At 40.9% G+C, this 14,275-nt stretch overlaps 1 protein-coding gene across 1 annotated transcript; it reads right to left on the minus strand.

Moving 5' to 3' along the window:
- si:ch211-282j22.3 (ER degradation-enhancing alpha-mannosidase-like protein 3) lies at window positions 1–13,863 on the minus strand. Its single transcript, XM_050053106.1, has 21 exons — window positions 13,535–13,863; window positions 12,930–13,405; window positions 12,769–12,814; window positions 12,152–12,252; window positions 11,090–11,129; window positions 10,842–10,954; window positions 10,432–10,585; window positions 9,976–10,110; window positions 9,649–9,754; window positions 8,801–8,898; window positions 8,489–8,614; window positions 8,299–8,382; window positions 7,599–7,682; window positions 7,299–7,423; window positions 6,985–7,150; window positions 5,557–5,714; window positions 5,341–5,458; window positions 4,342–4,512; window positions 3,101–3,266; window positions 2,762–2,953; window positions 1–2,191 (listed from the first exon to the last, which is right to left on the minus strand). Exons 2-21 carry the CDS (start codon window positions 13,079–13,081, stop codon window positions 1,920–1,922), a joined length of 2,607 nt encoding a protein of 868 aa, XP_049909063.1. The 5' UTR covers window positions 13,082–13,405; window positions 13,535–13,863; the 3' UTR covers window positions 1–1,919.
- Window positions 13,864–14,275: the final 412 nt, after the last annotated feature.

Below are 14,275 nucleotides of genomic sequence, written 5' to 3' on the forward strand. Positions count from 1 at the left end.
TTTAATAATGGTGATTTCAAATTTATTAACGGGATTGCCTCAGCTTACAGTCAGAAACTAAATACAGACAGGATGTGAAACAGAAACAGGAGCCATGTCATGCATCTCTTATGGCACTTTTTGTCTTTCATCCACTGATCAACAAATACCTTAGAGAACTGCTGAAAATTAAATAGCATGAAGAAAAAAAAAAAAAAAAAAAAGAATCCCCTACTTCTTGTTCACGGTCCTCTTCTGTGTGTGAGCGGAGACGTAAACAGTCCTGAGGTATACGGGTTGGCAAAGCCTCATACAGGCTCAACAACAACAAAAAAATAAAGACTGTCATGTTGGATTAAGACTTCAAATGAACTCAGCAGCATCAGGAACAGGTCCACTGTACAAACATAAACCACAACATACTCTGGCATGAGAAGTGTTTCCCCCACTCAAACATAGGCTCACATTTAATGTACCACACAAGACAAAAAATCATGCAACAAATAATTAGTGAGAATAAAGTGAATATGAACAAACTGATTAAAGAGTTGTGCATCTTTATGAAGTGTTGCATAAAATAATTACACATAAAAATGCCCAGAATATTGTTAAGAGAGTGTAAGAGACGTACAGGATTTAATGAGCCTTTCCAGTTTGACTGTTACCATTTCAGATGATGCAAAACTTAAATTTAAATTTAACCTGTGACGTTCTACTTACATTTTAAGGTGGCTATGACCATTGCATCATGGCACAATGTAAATAGGAGCATATATGACTGCAATTATTGCAACAAACAAAAAGAAATTAATCTGCCACAGATGATCATACCCGTGTTTCAAAGTGCATTGCAGTCTGGGACTGCAGACCAACCTGTGATGCTGCATCTGGAACTAAACCAGAGTTACATGTAGACTTCGCTTGCAAGAAAACCAGCTTTGGTAATTTTCTGGCGATGTTTTTAAAATGACATGGTTACAATCTAATAGTGACTAGACAGGTGTTAATGGGCCGGGGAAAAAGTAGCATTCAGCCAGAAAAATGATTCACGGTGATCAATCCGACAGAGTTTTTACTCTTAAACCCTCGCATAACGTCTTTGTAACGACAGGGGGGGTCATCTGACAGCACTGACGATCTAGCTGAGACACTTTCTTGGGTATTATTACACACACTCACACATACACTATAGCAAAAAGGAAATGCACAACACACACACAAACATTTCCTCAAATGGGTCAACCTAGCAAACTGCATTCACTCTTGAAATTCCCTGAAGTTGCTTACTGGTACAAAATAAAAATCAACTTTCCAAATTGGCCCCAGCTCATCTCCTTCATCCACTATGTTACTGAGAAGTTATGGCAGCTAACGCCACCTACTGGCCAGGTAATATTCCATCTGCTCTCACTGAATATTTAACAGTAGTTATTGAAGTGAAAAGGTGCACTCTACATTAAAAACAAACTGCATTGCATAAAAACCTAGCTGAGTACATTTTGCTTTGTCTATGTTTTCCTCCGAGGTGAGGTAATTTTAAATTCTAGTTGATGATCTACGTCATTATCAACACCGTGTATGTGCCTACAATAGCAACACTACAGGCTAGGTGTGGGCAGTAACAGCCCAGCCATCTGAACCTACAGTCTTTGTCCTTCAGCTACCTGTTTTAGTCTCATGACATCCCTCGTTTCAGAGAGACCTGCAGCCCCACTTTGACTCTCTGTCTAATAAATGTAGGACCATCTTTAGGTTTCATAGTCAAGACAGGATGCAAAGGGGCCATCACACTGCTTCGCGCTCCTCCATCGGCTGTAAACATGCAGGCTGGGTCAGTTAGGGCTCCGTGTAGGGCAGTGAGGGGCTCTGAGGCACACGCCATTCAGAAACTGACAAGAGATCAGTGTTAGGAAACTTGGCAGCTTTGGGATCAGCAGTGGTCAGGGGGTTGCGTCTGGTCTACTGTCAGAGTTTGTGGTTTGAGAGGAATCAGCTGAACACGGTTCAGTTCTGTCTGTCTCTGCTGCCACTGTGCAGAACCGCTGCGGTTGTTGTCGTCCTCTCAGCTCTTCGTCCTCCTCCTCCTTAAGAAGCACCTCCTGTTTCTCCAACACAAACTCCAAGGTGGGCCCTCTGGATGCTCCCTCCTCAAGCTCCCCCTCCTCTGCCAGGCGGAGTTTGATGTTCATGCCGAGGGGTTTGTCTGTCTTATCTGGACAATGAGGAGGAGAACCAACGATATACGAAATTAGAATAAGAACAGAGAGAGTAACTAAGATTTGACATTTGAAATAATTTTGCTAGCCGTATTTGCAGTTGTCCTTCTGTATAATCCATACAGGTTGTAAGTTAAAGGGGACCTAGACTCCAGCTGCTGCTAGAGGCAGCAAAACATCTTTTCATTTTATAGTTACAGTCTACTAATAAAACTCATGTGAACAGTGGTTACATGAGCCTCAAAACCAGCCACAACTCAGCCCTGAGCAGAGTGACTGTCCGCTATTGACCAGTCAAGGGACTGCAGTGTTCACAGCTCCACCTTTTAGCACCAGATCTGTGTGCGAGGTACCCCAACAGAGGGGTGACCAAAAATGGGGAAGATACGGAACAGTTCCATCGGTACCATCCACAACTTTTCACAGTGGAAACGGAAAAAAAGCGCACCTAACTGAACTGAACGTTTGGTTGGTTTTGGTGTTCAGTTTATGGGTTTTGCTAACAATAACAAAAATATAGAATATCGCCAGCCTTATCATTTAATCTTCCTCCTTCTGCTCCTCACCATGTCCCAGCTGCCTCTCTTTGGGCAGCAGCAGCACATCCACATTGTGATGTTCCTCCAGAGCTGCTGTGAGCACAGCACCCTCGCGGTTGAACACGAACACCAACGGCAGGGTGATGTCTTCAGTGGAGTCGCCATCTCCAACCATCTGGAAGAGGGGAGTTTCCTCACTATTGCTTCCCTCTCGGTGGTCTGAGAAAGAGAGTAATGGAGTATTTGAAAAGATTTAATTTCTTTAGGTCCAGCCTTCATATATTTAGTTATTCTAATCTTTGCTGTCTGAGCTTTGAGATGGACTATAGGAAAAAATGTGGTTTCAACATCCCTGATAATCCTCACCTATAAAGATGACTCCTATGGCTCCTGCCTCCTGCAGCCGACGAGCCTTAACAGCGAACATGCAGTCACCACGCAGTGCCAGAGCAATATGCCCTTTAAGCTCCACTGTGTTATCTATTGGTCCGCACGCAGTGTAAGGGGAGGCTTTCACGATGCTGCCCTTAACCTGTGGCACAGGAGTAAGAGTGTTATTGTAAGTTATTGTGCTGAGATAAAAAGAAGACAGGTAAAACTTACACAGTTCAGTAAATATCTATGATGAAATTTTATAGGGCTGTGAGGGTTTATGTATTTGTACTGAACCCTCACAGTACAGCGAGCCACGGTCTGGTGCATGAAGCCCAAAGAACACATGGCATGTAGACTGATGCATGTAATATGGAACAAAAGTTCACAAGAGTGAGTTCGGCCCGTAAACTTTTAGGTGTATGCCATTAGCAACTTATAACAAGGTTAGACCAACAAGCAAATTAAATGAAATGCAGGCTCCCAGTTTCCAATTTTTTTTCCTAGGATTGTGAAGGCATCACCTGCCCTACTCTCCGTCTGACTAGCAAGTGCATGTTGACTTTCCTTCCTGGTCAGCTACAACAGCAACTGAGAAGGAGTTGTGTATAAGACAAGCAGGGTGTGTTGCCAAACAAAGTGAATTCAAACACATCTAATGTGCTATCTCATATTTGGCAGCATCACCCAGATGTGCCGATCACCAGGATGGCATATTAAACCTGCCTCAGTTTCATAACATAAGAGATGCTTTTTCATTTTTATACCCTGCTGTGACCTGTTGACTTTTGGGAAAGAGTTTGTTCAGTGTTCACACAGTGTGATACCGAAGTGTTTAAAATGTTCCTTATTTTTAAAATGAAAATATTTTACCAAAGTTGCCAGTGAGCAAAATGTTACCTCCGTCCCCAGCAGGAGGATTTTATTTGTCTCTGGCACTACTATCTATTCAAAATAAATAAAAAGAAACATATCATAATGCATTTGTTTTTTTTCGCTGTACCGAACTCACACCAAACTGTGACTCCTACACCAGGGCATGAACCAAACCCTGACTTTTGTGTACCCTTGCACCCTTAAATCGTAAATGTTTTGGCCCCCATTTGTGAAGGTCCATCCTTTATAATCACTTCTCTGAAAAGTCAGTGATTTCATAATATTTAAAATTTTTGGTCATGTTATTATGATTGAACACTTGTTTCTTCTAAAAGCTACACGAGTCGTTGGAAGCTCACCCCATGCTCCTGCTTCGTAAGGTCCATCCCGAACTTGGCAGGTCCTGCTGTGAGGACTGTCCTACCCAGAAACGGGGGTGATATGAGCTGAACAACATGCGGCACCACCTCCTCCTCCTCCGTGTGGCTCACCTCTGCCACAAGCTTTACCCGGTACACTCCTTTATGCTCCTATAAAGGGTTTATATTCAGAGAACTATTAGATATTCATCTGTGATTTGAATTCATGTGTGAGTCATGTTTAAATTAAAAGAGGGAAGTTATATGACAATATTATGCTATCACCAGTTCAACTTTTGTCATGGTTAACAGGGAATTTGTGGACATTGTTATAGTAACCTACATTCCAGGCATCTGTTTTACATTTAGAGCCATATATTCATTACTTTGACCCACTTTTCACTCAATTAACGCTGCTCTAAACCCAATGCTTGTGAACAGTTTAAAAAGCAAAATGACATTGGCAATCCATTTTATGCGATTGAGTGATTTCCTTTTCTCCCTCACCGTTGGAAACATCAGGATACTGGAGGGGGCATATTTACTGCCTAAGTAAACACAGAATTGAGTGTAGCATAACTGATAAGATGAAAAATAAATCTGTTTAAAAAACACTCTGTCATTTGATTAAAGCAGCTTATAATTTTCTAAATCCATGCTGCTCGACACCCTGTTATTTGCACAATTTGAAAGATATAATTGGCACAACAGCAGGTTATATAATTAACCTGCTCTGACTGCTCCATTAAAGCATGCTCACAGCAACAAAAAAATGCTTGCTCATGGTTTAACACGTTGTTTGAGTGCATTTGTGGAGCCAAATGGACAAAATGAGGTCGTAAATCAGGAACAAACGCTCTTTAACTCATAACTCAAAGCTGAAAATTGTGCCATTAACACCAGCTGGAGAACATTATTTTTCCCCTTGTTCTACCACCTACAATTCGCTTTCTGGTTACTTTGACTTCACGACGTGTTGAGTACAAGTGACTACAATACCTTCCGACTTCCCAAGTCTCCTGCCATGACCTCATTCAGTGGAGTGAGAGAAATGCCCATGCTTTTCAAGAACTCTACTGGCTCCATCCCATTATCGTGGAGCGGCAGTTCAATTTCCCTGTGAAGTACAAAAACATCCAAGTTAAAACACAAAGTAATCATAAGAAACGGGTTTCATCAGTGATTTCACTCTAAAATCAAAAGCCCTAGACACACCTGACAGGTAAGGGGTGGAGGGCTCGTCCCACCCCAGTGAGGTACTTGTAGCTGTCCCGAATGGTTTTGGCAAATGAGGGATTGTTGGGGAACAAGGTCTCCATGCTGGGGCAGGAGTGTGTGAACAGATCTTCCTCGTGAGATACAGGAACAGTCTCCTAAAGCACAGAACCAACAGTTAACAGTTAATAACACATTTTAGCTCCTATACATGGAGGATCTATTGTGCTTTTCCTTATCTTCTGCCATATATATAATGTTACAATGTCAGATGTTCATATTAGACCTGGCCAAAGTTTCTCATGAGTAGGTAAACATACATAAAAGTAATCCCTGTGAGCAAAAACCTCAGGCTTCAGAGAGCTGACACGTCTTTATATGGTCATCTGCTCTCGGCATACTACTTCAAGTGTTTACATTATGTGGCCTCCACCAATACATGAAGCTGCATGTTAACGTCAAGACACATGTAATCTTGGTTGCCAGTTTTCTTATTGTCTCCTGGATTTTCGATTATATTCTTGCTGGAACACGTATGGTTTTGTTTAGAAGCTTTTATTTCAGATTTTTCAAGGTAAAAAAATGCTGATATACTCCATTACAATCCATCCTTGGGCTGCAAAGACGATGCAGAGACACCAAGATATGGAAGACCCAGAAATGCTGACCAGTCAGAGCAGCCTGAGCTTTTTCTAAAGGGGGGCTTAAAGACACAGGCACTAAAACGGAGCGTTTAAGACAAAGGGTGCAGATGTTCCAGCACAGACAGTATGAATTTTAAGAAGTGTTTTTTGAACATTAAAGGTCCAGTGTGTAGGATTTAGGGGCATCTATTGGCAGATATTGTATATAATATTTCTAACTACGTTTTCATTAGTTTATAATCGCATGAAACTAAGAATTCCTGTGTTTTCGTTACCTTAGAATGAGCTGTTTATATCTACATGCAGAGCGGGCCTGCTCCTACTGAGTCCACCATATTGTTCTACAGTAGCCAAGAACATACAAATGAAACACTGGCTCTAGATGGGGCCATTCATGTTTTCGCGTCAGCCACCGTGGTTATCCTACACACTTGGCACACGGGAGAAGTTTTAGCTCTGCAACCTCACAGCTAGAAGCCACTTAATCCTACACACTGGACCTTTAAAGCATGTAAACATGTTCTAGTAGAAACCCAAAATACAAGTATGAACCTGAAAATGAGCACATTAGGTCCCCTTTAAAGAGTCAGTCAGCATTTTACACACACAGAATGTCATTACGTCCCATTCTTACACAATAATATACACTATAAATCAATAACAGCAATAATAAATACAGATTACAGTGATGTCATCAGCTACGCTGTCTAGTAATCATTTCATATCAGCATAATATCAGCTTGTTTCAATGTGAGACTCAAAAAATGTGTGTGAGAGCTCTCACCGTATTGTTGCTTTGACAGGGCGGCTGGGTGGTGGAGAGAGACACAGGGAGAAGGTGAGCCTCCGTGGTGAAGATGTAGTCGTCAACATCGATGGGCAGCTGGCTCTTCTCCGAAAACAGCAGGTACAGGTATTTAAACATCTCAGCCAGAAAGAATGAGTCCATCCTACACACACACAGAAACAGAGAGATATTTTGTTCCATTACGACAGTTATTTTACCAACAGGAAGGTTTAACCAGAAAAAACCTTCTAATGTCACACTTCCATATGAAACATGTCATTGTAAACAAGTTTGTAACGGCATCTGTGTACCTGTCTTCATGTGTCCCAGTGCGGACATCTTGCACAGCAGCAAACCCGCAAGGCACCCTGGCGTAGGCATTGAGCTTTTCCACGATGGACTGTCCCACTCTGAGGTAGTAGGGGTCGCCAGTGGCCTGCAGGGATAATCATGTAGTCTCGATCACACATCTAACATGGAACATTCAGTTTGCTACAAAAATAATTGTGCATACAGTACACGAGTGGAGTAGTTTCATTAATTAGCCTACTTATAACAGAGAAAGGTTACTGTAGTTTGTCTAGGACACTGTCCTGCCAGTTTTTAATCACCTTATAGAGGTAGTAGGTGCTTTCTGCAAACTCTGGTCTCAGGAGGTGTTGGCCCCAGTGAACTCTGAACTCTGTAGTGAAAGCCTGCAGAAAGCAAAAGATGTTAGTGACACTGGCTTCTTCTAAGACTACTCTGTATATTATGAACAGATTTACTAATGAACGGGTGAAAGAAGAGTAGCTACAAGAGATTTCCATTCAGTGTAACATTTCATTCAGAGTAAGGTCATGATTTTTTCCCACCATAATAAATCATAGCACAGGATCATAAATATCAAACTGATGATTTGCAACAGCTGATACTTAACCTGTCAACTTTAATATGAATATGTCTTATTGTAACTTGAAATTAGCCAAGTATAAGGGTTGGGTGATGTGACAAAATATATTCAGAAGTGGAGACGGTGTTATACTATTCATACGGAGGTAATTATCCCTTCAGCACTTCTGGCTCTGTTAGATTAACACAGGCCGAGCTGTAATGAGAAGGACTACTTAATGATTATATTAAAATTTCAAGGTTTTTACATCATCGTGATGCAGTACTTTTTGAAGTGGACACAGACTGTTTTTATAACTGTGATATGTGACAGAAGATTTTATCTGTATTACCCACCCCTATTAAGTGTTAAACCAACTTAATCTGCCTGTATTTGCCTACTATATGTCATTAAATAAACAAAGAGAGCAGAGTCTTTACCTCTGGAAGGAACTTGTGCTGTTTGGTGACTTGGTAAAGCATTTCATGAGTCTCAATAGCTGGTTTCAAATCTCCTCTCAAAACCTGCGTGGGAAAAATAAATGTCACTCCAGAGACACGGGTGCAACCTTTTCTACTCCATCTACTGTGTGTTAATGGTAGTAAATGTGATTAATGGAGGATCCCTGACCTGTAAGCCGGGGAAAAATGCCAGGAGTGAATCCATCCAGCTACGCACGCTCACAGTGGGGTTGTGCATGTGTACGTTGAGCAGCAGGGGAGGCTGACTGATGTACTTCATAATGGCACTGTAGTGCTGTTACAAACAAACATCATGGAACATAAATTAGCGAACAATGAGAAATGTCTTCAACACACAATAACGGTACGAGCTAAATGGCCAGTGGTGAGCCAATTATGTTGCAAGAGGGAGCACAATACAGCAGGTGCCAAACGCTTGTATATAGATTTCTATGTGGGTGTGCAGTGATGGAGGACTTACAATGTTGAACCTCTCCAGAAAAACATTGTCGCCCAGAAGAATGTAGGCCTTCATCAAATATTCATAGTATGAGTCGATACCAGCACCAACTCCACTGTCTGCAAACACAAGAGAGAGGATTACTATAAATGGTTCATGTATTAAGTAGGAATGTGTGTAATTAGTCGATTAAACGTTGTTAGTTGGCACCAGAAATACTAGTCAGCTAAATTAATTATTAAAATATCCAGAGGAAAAAGGGGAGAGTTTCAGCATACAAGACTGTCCAGCAGCTCTGATTGTCATCAGCTCTCCTTCTTTCTTTTTTAAACACCTACAAACACAAGTGTACTCTCAGACTCGCATGAGCATTACTGGTACAAGTCTACAACTGCCTTCACACACACTCACACCAGCTGGATGTCATTAGTTTAGAACATGGGAGATTGTTTATTTATTTGTTAACTTTTATTAAGGGGGTTTTTATGTTCTGTAATAAAATGTGGAATATACATAATGCACAGTACAAAGTGCCACACATTTCAGCTGCATTTTAAATATGATTTGGTGATTAATAATAACACGTTGGGCAGGAAATCCAAAGTGTGGGATCATTTTGAGAATGTGAAGGACGAACCCAAGGTGATATGTAAACTCATCTTCATTGGTCGACTACAAACATGACGTATCATCTGAAACATGGAAGTAGCTACATGCCCATTAGCACAATCATTACTGCTTTGCCGACAGCATCATTAACAGGCGGCTCGCTCAGTGTGTGACGTGCACTTGTAGATAAAATATAGGCCTATATTAATGAAGGCGTGGTTCACATTCAGTCTCTTGTCAATATGAAAGTTTTGCCTCACCCCTCCGGACCCATTCTTCATTATGGATATTGATGACAGTCCCCACCAAGTCACTTCCCCTCTGTCTCCTCTGCCAGAGGACATCCAGCGCCTTCCTTGCATGTTCCTGTAAAACAATGAGCATCACATCATTAAAATGCTTCTGGTAAAAAACAGTTAAGTCATTCATATACAGTATGATTTCATCCTGAACTGGCATCAGTTATAGCCAGCTATAATTTCTAAGAAAACAACTGCACTCTATTATATCTCAGTCATTTCACAATAAGAGCAAAACAAAACAATCATAAAGAGTCTTATCTCTTGAGAGGTAGAGGGAAGTAATACCTCAAACACAGACTCTCCTGACAGTCTGCTGAGGGCAGCAAACTCCAGGATCATTGTTCCAGCACATGCTGTGCAAGTGTCCGATTCAGTGCCTGTGCGTGAAAGTGGGTTGAGGACTCCGTACCGCAGATTCACCTGGAAAACCAAAAAATGAAACATTAATCTTGTCACTTGTTGTAGAACATTTTTGTCTACTTTAGGTTCTTAAAATAAACTCAGCTCGAATCATTTCTGGAATTTTTTTTCATGGGTTTACATTTGTTCACTGCGTGTTTCTTCCAAAATGGTTTGAGCTGGTCAGGGTGCACTATACTGAACTAAAGTAAGTAATATGTTGTTCATTAGTTCCTCTGTGGTGCACTGACTGTGAGGAACTATTTGCTATCAATGCAGTTAGTCAAATGCAGATACATCTAAAATAACACCTGTGATATTTAACAATAAAATAAGGAAAACCTTAGGGTAGGGAAGGCCACTTGTGGTGTTAAAGGCAGGCAGTAATCGATGGCCCAGCTCTTTGGCCATGTGTAGGAGCTCATCACGATACCACTGCATCCTCTCCCCACGCTGCCGTAGCAGGTCGGCCATCACGTGGGCTCCCAGAAGCCCTCTGGGGAGAATTAAGTAAAGGAAGAAAAGAAAGATAAATTAAACAGAAAAGTTGGGCTGGACAGGTTGAGATATTTAATACAGCATGGCCTTTTTGTCTAGTAATAATAACATTCTGTGCTGATGTGGAGTAATTTTACATTCAGAGGAATTATCCGCTTCAGCCAGATGTAATTATTAAGACTAATCAATTAAAAAGAGCATAAAAGTATATTTACAGAGTACAAAAGTGAATAAATGAGAGGCATGTTTCATACCCTAACACTCTGATGTTGGTCTCAAACACAGACACCACCACATCGTTGTCCAGGCGCACATCTGTCACAGCCTTCCTCACTGCGTCCTCAAACTCATCAAGCTTGTTTAACACCTGCTCACACACAGACAGGAACAAATAAATCTACCGTCAAAAGAAGAGGAAAAAAGCCTGAAAACAAAAACATGGTGAGAAAAAAAAACACAAACAAAAACTGCTTGTACACTCGTAAACAGAGAACACACTCACCACCAGGGTATCAAGGGTGTCGATCAGTGTGAGAGAAAACCTACAGAAAAGGTGGAAGACATGTTATGATGATGCAAGCCTCTGGCACAACACAGTGGAGCAGCGTCCCACTTTCCCACTCATCCAGTTTCATTTCAACGAGCCACACACTGTTAAATGTTGAATTTGCAGTGAAAAAATGGATGTATTGTACTGCAAGTCTGTGATTTATTGCCTTCTTGTACATTTAATTGACTTGAATTAGCATCTAATTTATGTATTCCTGTAAAACTAGGGCATCTTCTCCATGTCGAATTAAAGCTGTTTGAAACAAACAGAATCGTATTATATAAAGAAATTAGCCCGTCTTCTTTAAAGATTCAAAATATAGTCTATAGTATATAGAAAATAGTCCACATTTTCTCATATTTATAATAAAAAATGTATTTAAAAAAATAAAATTAAAAATGTTAATAAAAATTTCTAAATAAATAAAATAAAATAAATAAAATTAAAAAATGAAAAATAAAATAAAATAAAAATGTATTCCAGACATATTTTTAAATGTAGTTTTTTAAGACAAAATGTTTTAAAATAATAAAAAATATTATTATTGGTTATCCAAAGCACCTTTCAATATTAAGTTGAAAGCATTTTATCGCTCAATTTAATTCTTTATTTAATAGTACACCATGGACAGTGACAAGAAAAGACAAAGTAGCTCCACATAACTTTAGATAATATGTGTACATTAGGATGTCCTTCAATTAAAATAGGAAGAAATTGCAGACAATACACAGACATGTTTTCTTTCACTCTCTATCTCATTTTCAGTGAAGAGTGAATCTTGAAAGCAGATAAAAGACAGTGTGGAGACAGACATAGTACACTGGACAGACTCAAGCAAATATGTTTTGATAACGTGCAGTCACATTTTTACAATCAGCCCCATGAGACAGACATAGCACTTCAAGCCAGTTAATGTACACAAAAGACTTTAAACAGTGTGCATATAGCTTTGGTCCAAACTGATGGATTAAAAATATACAGCTTGTATGTTTGAGGGAATTCAACAGAACTTACTTCCCCAAGGAGTCATCTATGTCCCCTCTATTTGGCTCCTGACCGCGAACTCTCCCCCTGCAGCTGAGAGGCATCAGCTCGTCTGCTGGATAGGCGTATTTCTGCAACACAAACAACAGTAACTGAAAAATGTGTCATTAAGGAATGACGGCTCAAGGGTTGAAAATTCTCTAGGAGGGAAAGAAACTAGCAGCCTAAAGCTACATACTTAAATAGACACTGCATTTTTACATTTAAAACTCTGAGCCGCGGGATAAGTCTGGCCACCCATGACCCTGACACCTCCAGCTGTACACTCTCATTGCTTACTTACTCACCCCTGGATGACATCTATCACTACTGACAAAAGTTAAATCAATATTAAGGGCACCATGAATCATGTAGTGTTCTGCTGGCATCTGTTGTACCAGGCAGCTGCAGCAAAATCCTGTATGTTTGCTTTCTGCCCAAGCCCACTAAATCAAATCCAACTGCACTGAGGAGCAGCCACTGAGCTTTTCTTAACTGGATTACAGTGATGAAGGGCAAATGCTAAGACACATTAGTCTAATAATAAAGCTGTTCCTTCTACTACAAGTGTTCCCATTATTAAAACGATTGCATCAAAGTGACCTTACCATGTAACTGCCATAAGCGTGGTCAAACATTTCAATAATCTGGTCCCTGCAAAAAAAAAAATATATATATAAAATGCATCCTCATTGCATGGACTTCCACGGCCACTCATGCACAAGCACGTCTAAACAAACTTATATATGTGAGTCTAAACATTCCTCACCTAATAACAGTCTTCTCCTCAGGTGTCATGCTCTGGCTCTCTTGACATGTCGCCCAGCCAAGCAGACTGGAGATCAGTAGGGTCTTCAGAAGCATCCCAGTGCCAGAGATGGGGACCAGTTCCCGGCACAGTATATTTCCTACTCTCCGCATCTCGTCTAGCTTCCGGTTAAGCTTTGATATGGGCAAACACACTCCTGTCCTTTGTCCAACGCCCACACAAAGTCAAACAGTCCAGCAGGCACAGCTGTCCTCCTTCAAAGCCCCGGTCATCCTCATTTCGGTAGAGTCGGCTGTAGATAGATGTTAGCTACCTCCCAGCTCCATTTCCACATGTCCACTGAGGTTGTTGTGCAGCTGATCCAGTACTGTAACGAGCACATGCCCGCGGTGCACTTCAGCTGACCGTATCCATGTAAACAATAGAGGCAGCTAGACACAGCTGAGCCTCGATAAACAATGACTGTTGACCTTAACCTGTACAGAAAAACCACACTCACCACGAAACACTGGCTAAACAGAGAAAGCCCAAGCAGAGCTAACAACACATGTCTTGTTAAATTAAAATAATGTAAATAAATATTAAGAAAATATTTACGCAGTTACCAAATTTGGAAAGAGAAAGTGTCGCTACCGCTTGCTAGCCATCACAGTGCTGGGAGGATCCCTGTTGCTAGCCGGCTAACAAGTTGCTAGCTAGCTGTCAGCAATGCTAGTTAGTTAGCTCACGAGCTTAGTAGCTAAATTTAAAAAACAAACTCGGACGAGACGTCAGCTTGGTCTTAAAAGACGTGGCTCACTCGCAGTGTAAACTGACTGTCATACAGTTAAATGGTCGATGACACGTCGCCGAGTATCATAGCGGACATACAACACCCTGACGTCGAGGACCGAGCAGCTGTCAAAGAACAGCCAGGCTGTTTTGCTACCCGGCTGCGGGGGCTGTACTGGTACTATGGGGTATTTCAGCCCGGATTTAATTTGTCAGGCATGCCAGTACTCCCACGTAGGCTGACTTGAAGTCTCCCTTTCGGCAAGTCCCACATTTTAAATGGTTATATATTAATCTATAGAAAGTTTAGATTAAGTTTATGCTTAGTGTTGCCGTCTGACAGTGTAATGGTGGTCATATTGGTGTCAAGGCACAGAGGAAAGGTCTCCTGGCAGATTATACTCAGGGCATAAACTCGACAAATTATAGGACGAGACATGCGTCACAAGGTAGGTGGAGTCAGGGAGGATGTCTTTTTATTTCCTACTGTCTTTATTGTGCACAAATTAATTTACAGAAATACAAACAGATACATAGACAACAATAAATAAAGCACAAATTCAAAAATAATGAAC

The sequence above is a fragment of the Epinephelus moara genome, chromosome 9 (genome assembly GCF_006386435.1).
Source record: "Epinephelus moara isolate mb chromosome 9, YSFRI_EMoa_1.0, whole genome shotgun sequence".
Lineage (NCBI taxonomy): Eukaryota > Metazoa > Chordata > Actinopteri > Perciformes > Serranidae > Epinephelus > Epinephelus moara.

Bases quoted from the DNA above. Each gene is read 5' to 3' on its own strand.
- si:ch211-282j22.3 (XM_050053106.1), bottom strand. From the start codon at position 13,081: ATGCGGAGAGTAGGAAATATACTGTGCCGGGAACTGGTCCCCATCTCT. The intron at 7,683-8,298 runs GTAAAGACTCTG...TGCTTTCTGCAG, and splicing joins AGCACAAGTTCCTTCCAGAG to GCTTTCACTACAGAGTTCAG. The intron at 4,513-5,340 runs GTATTGTAGTCA...AACCCTTTATAG, and splicing joins GAGACTTGGGAAGTCGGAAG to GAGCATAAAGGAGTGTACCG.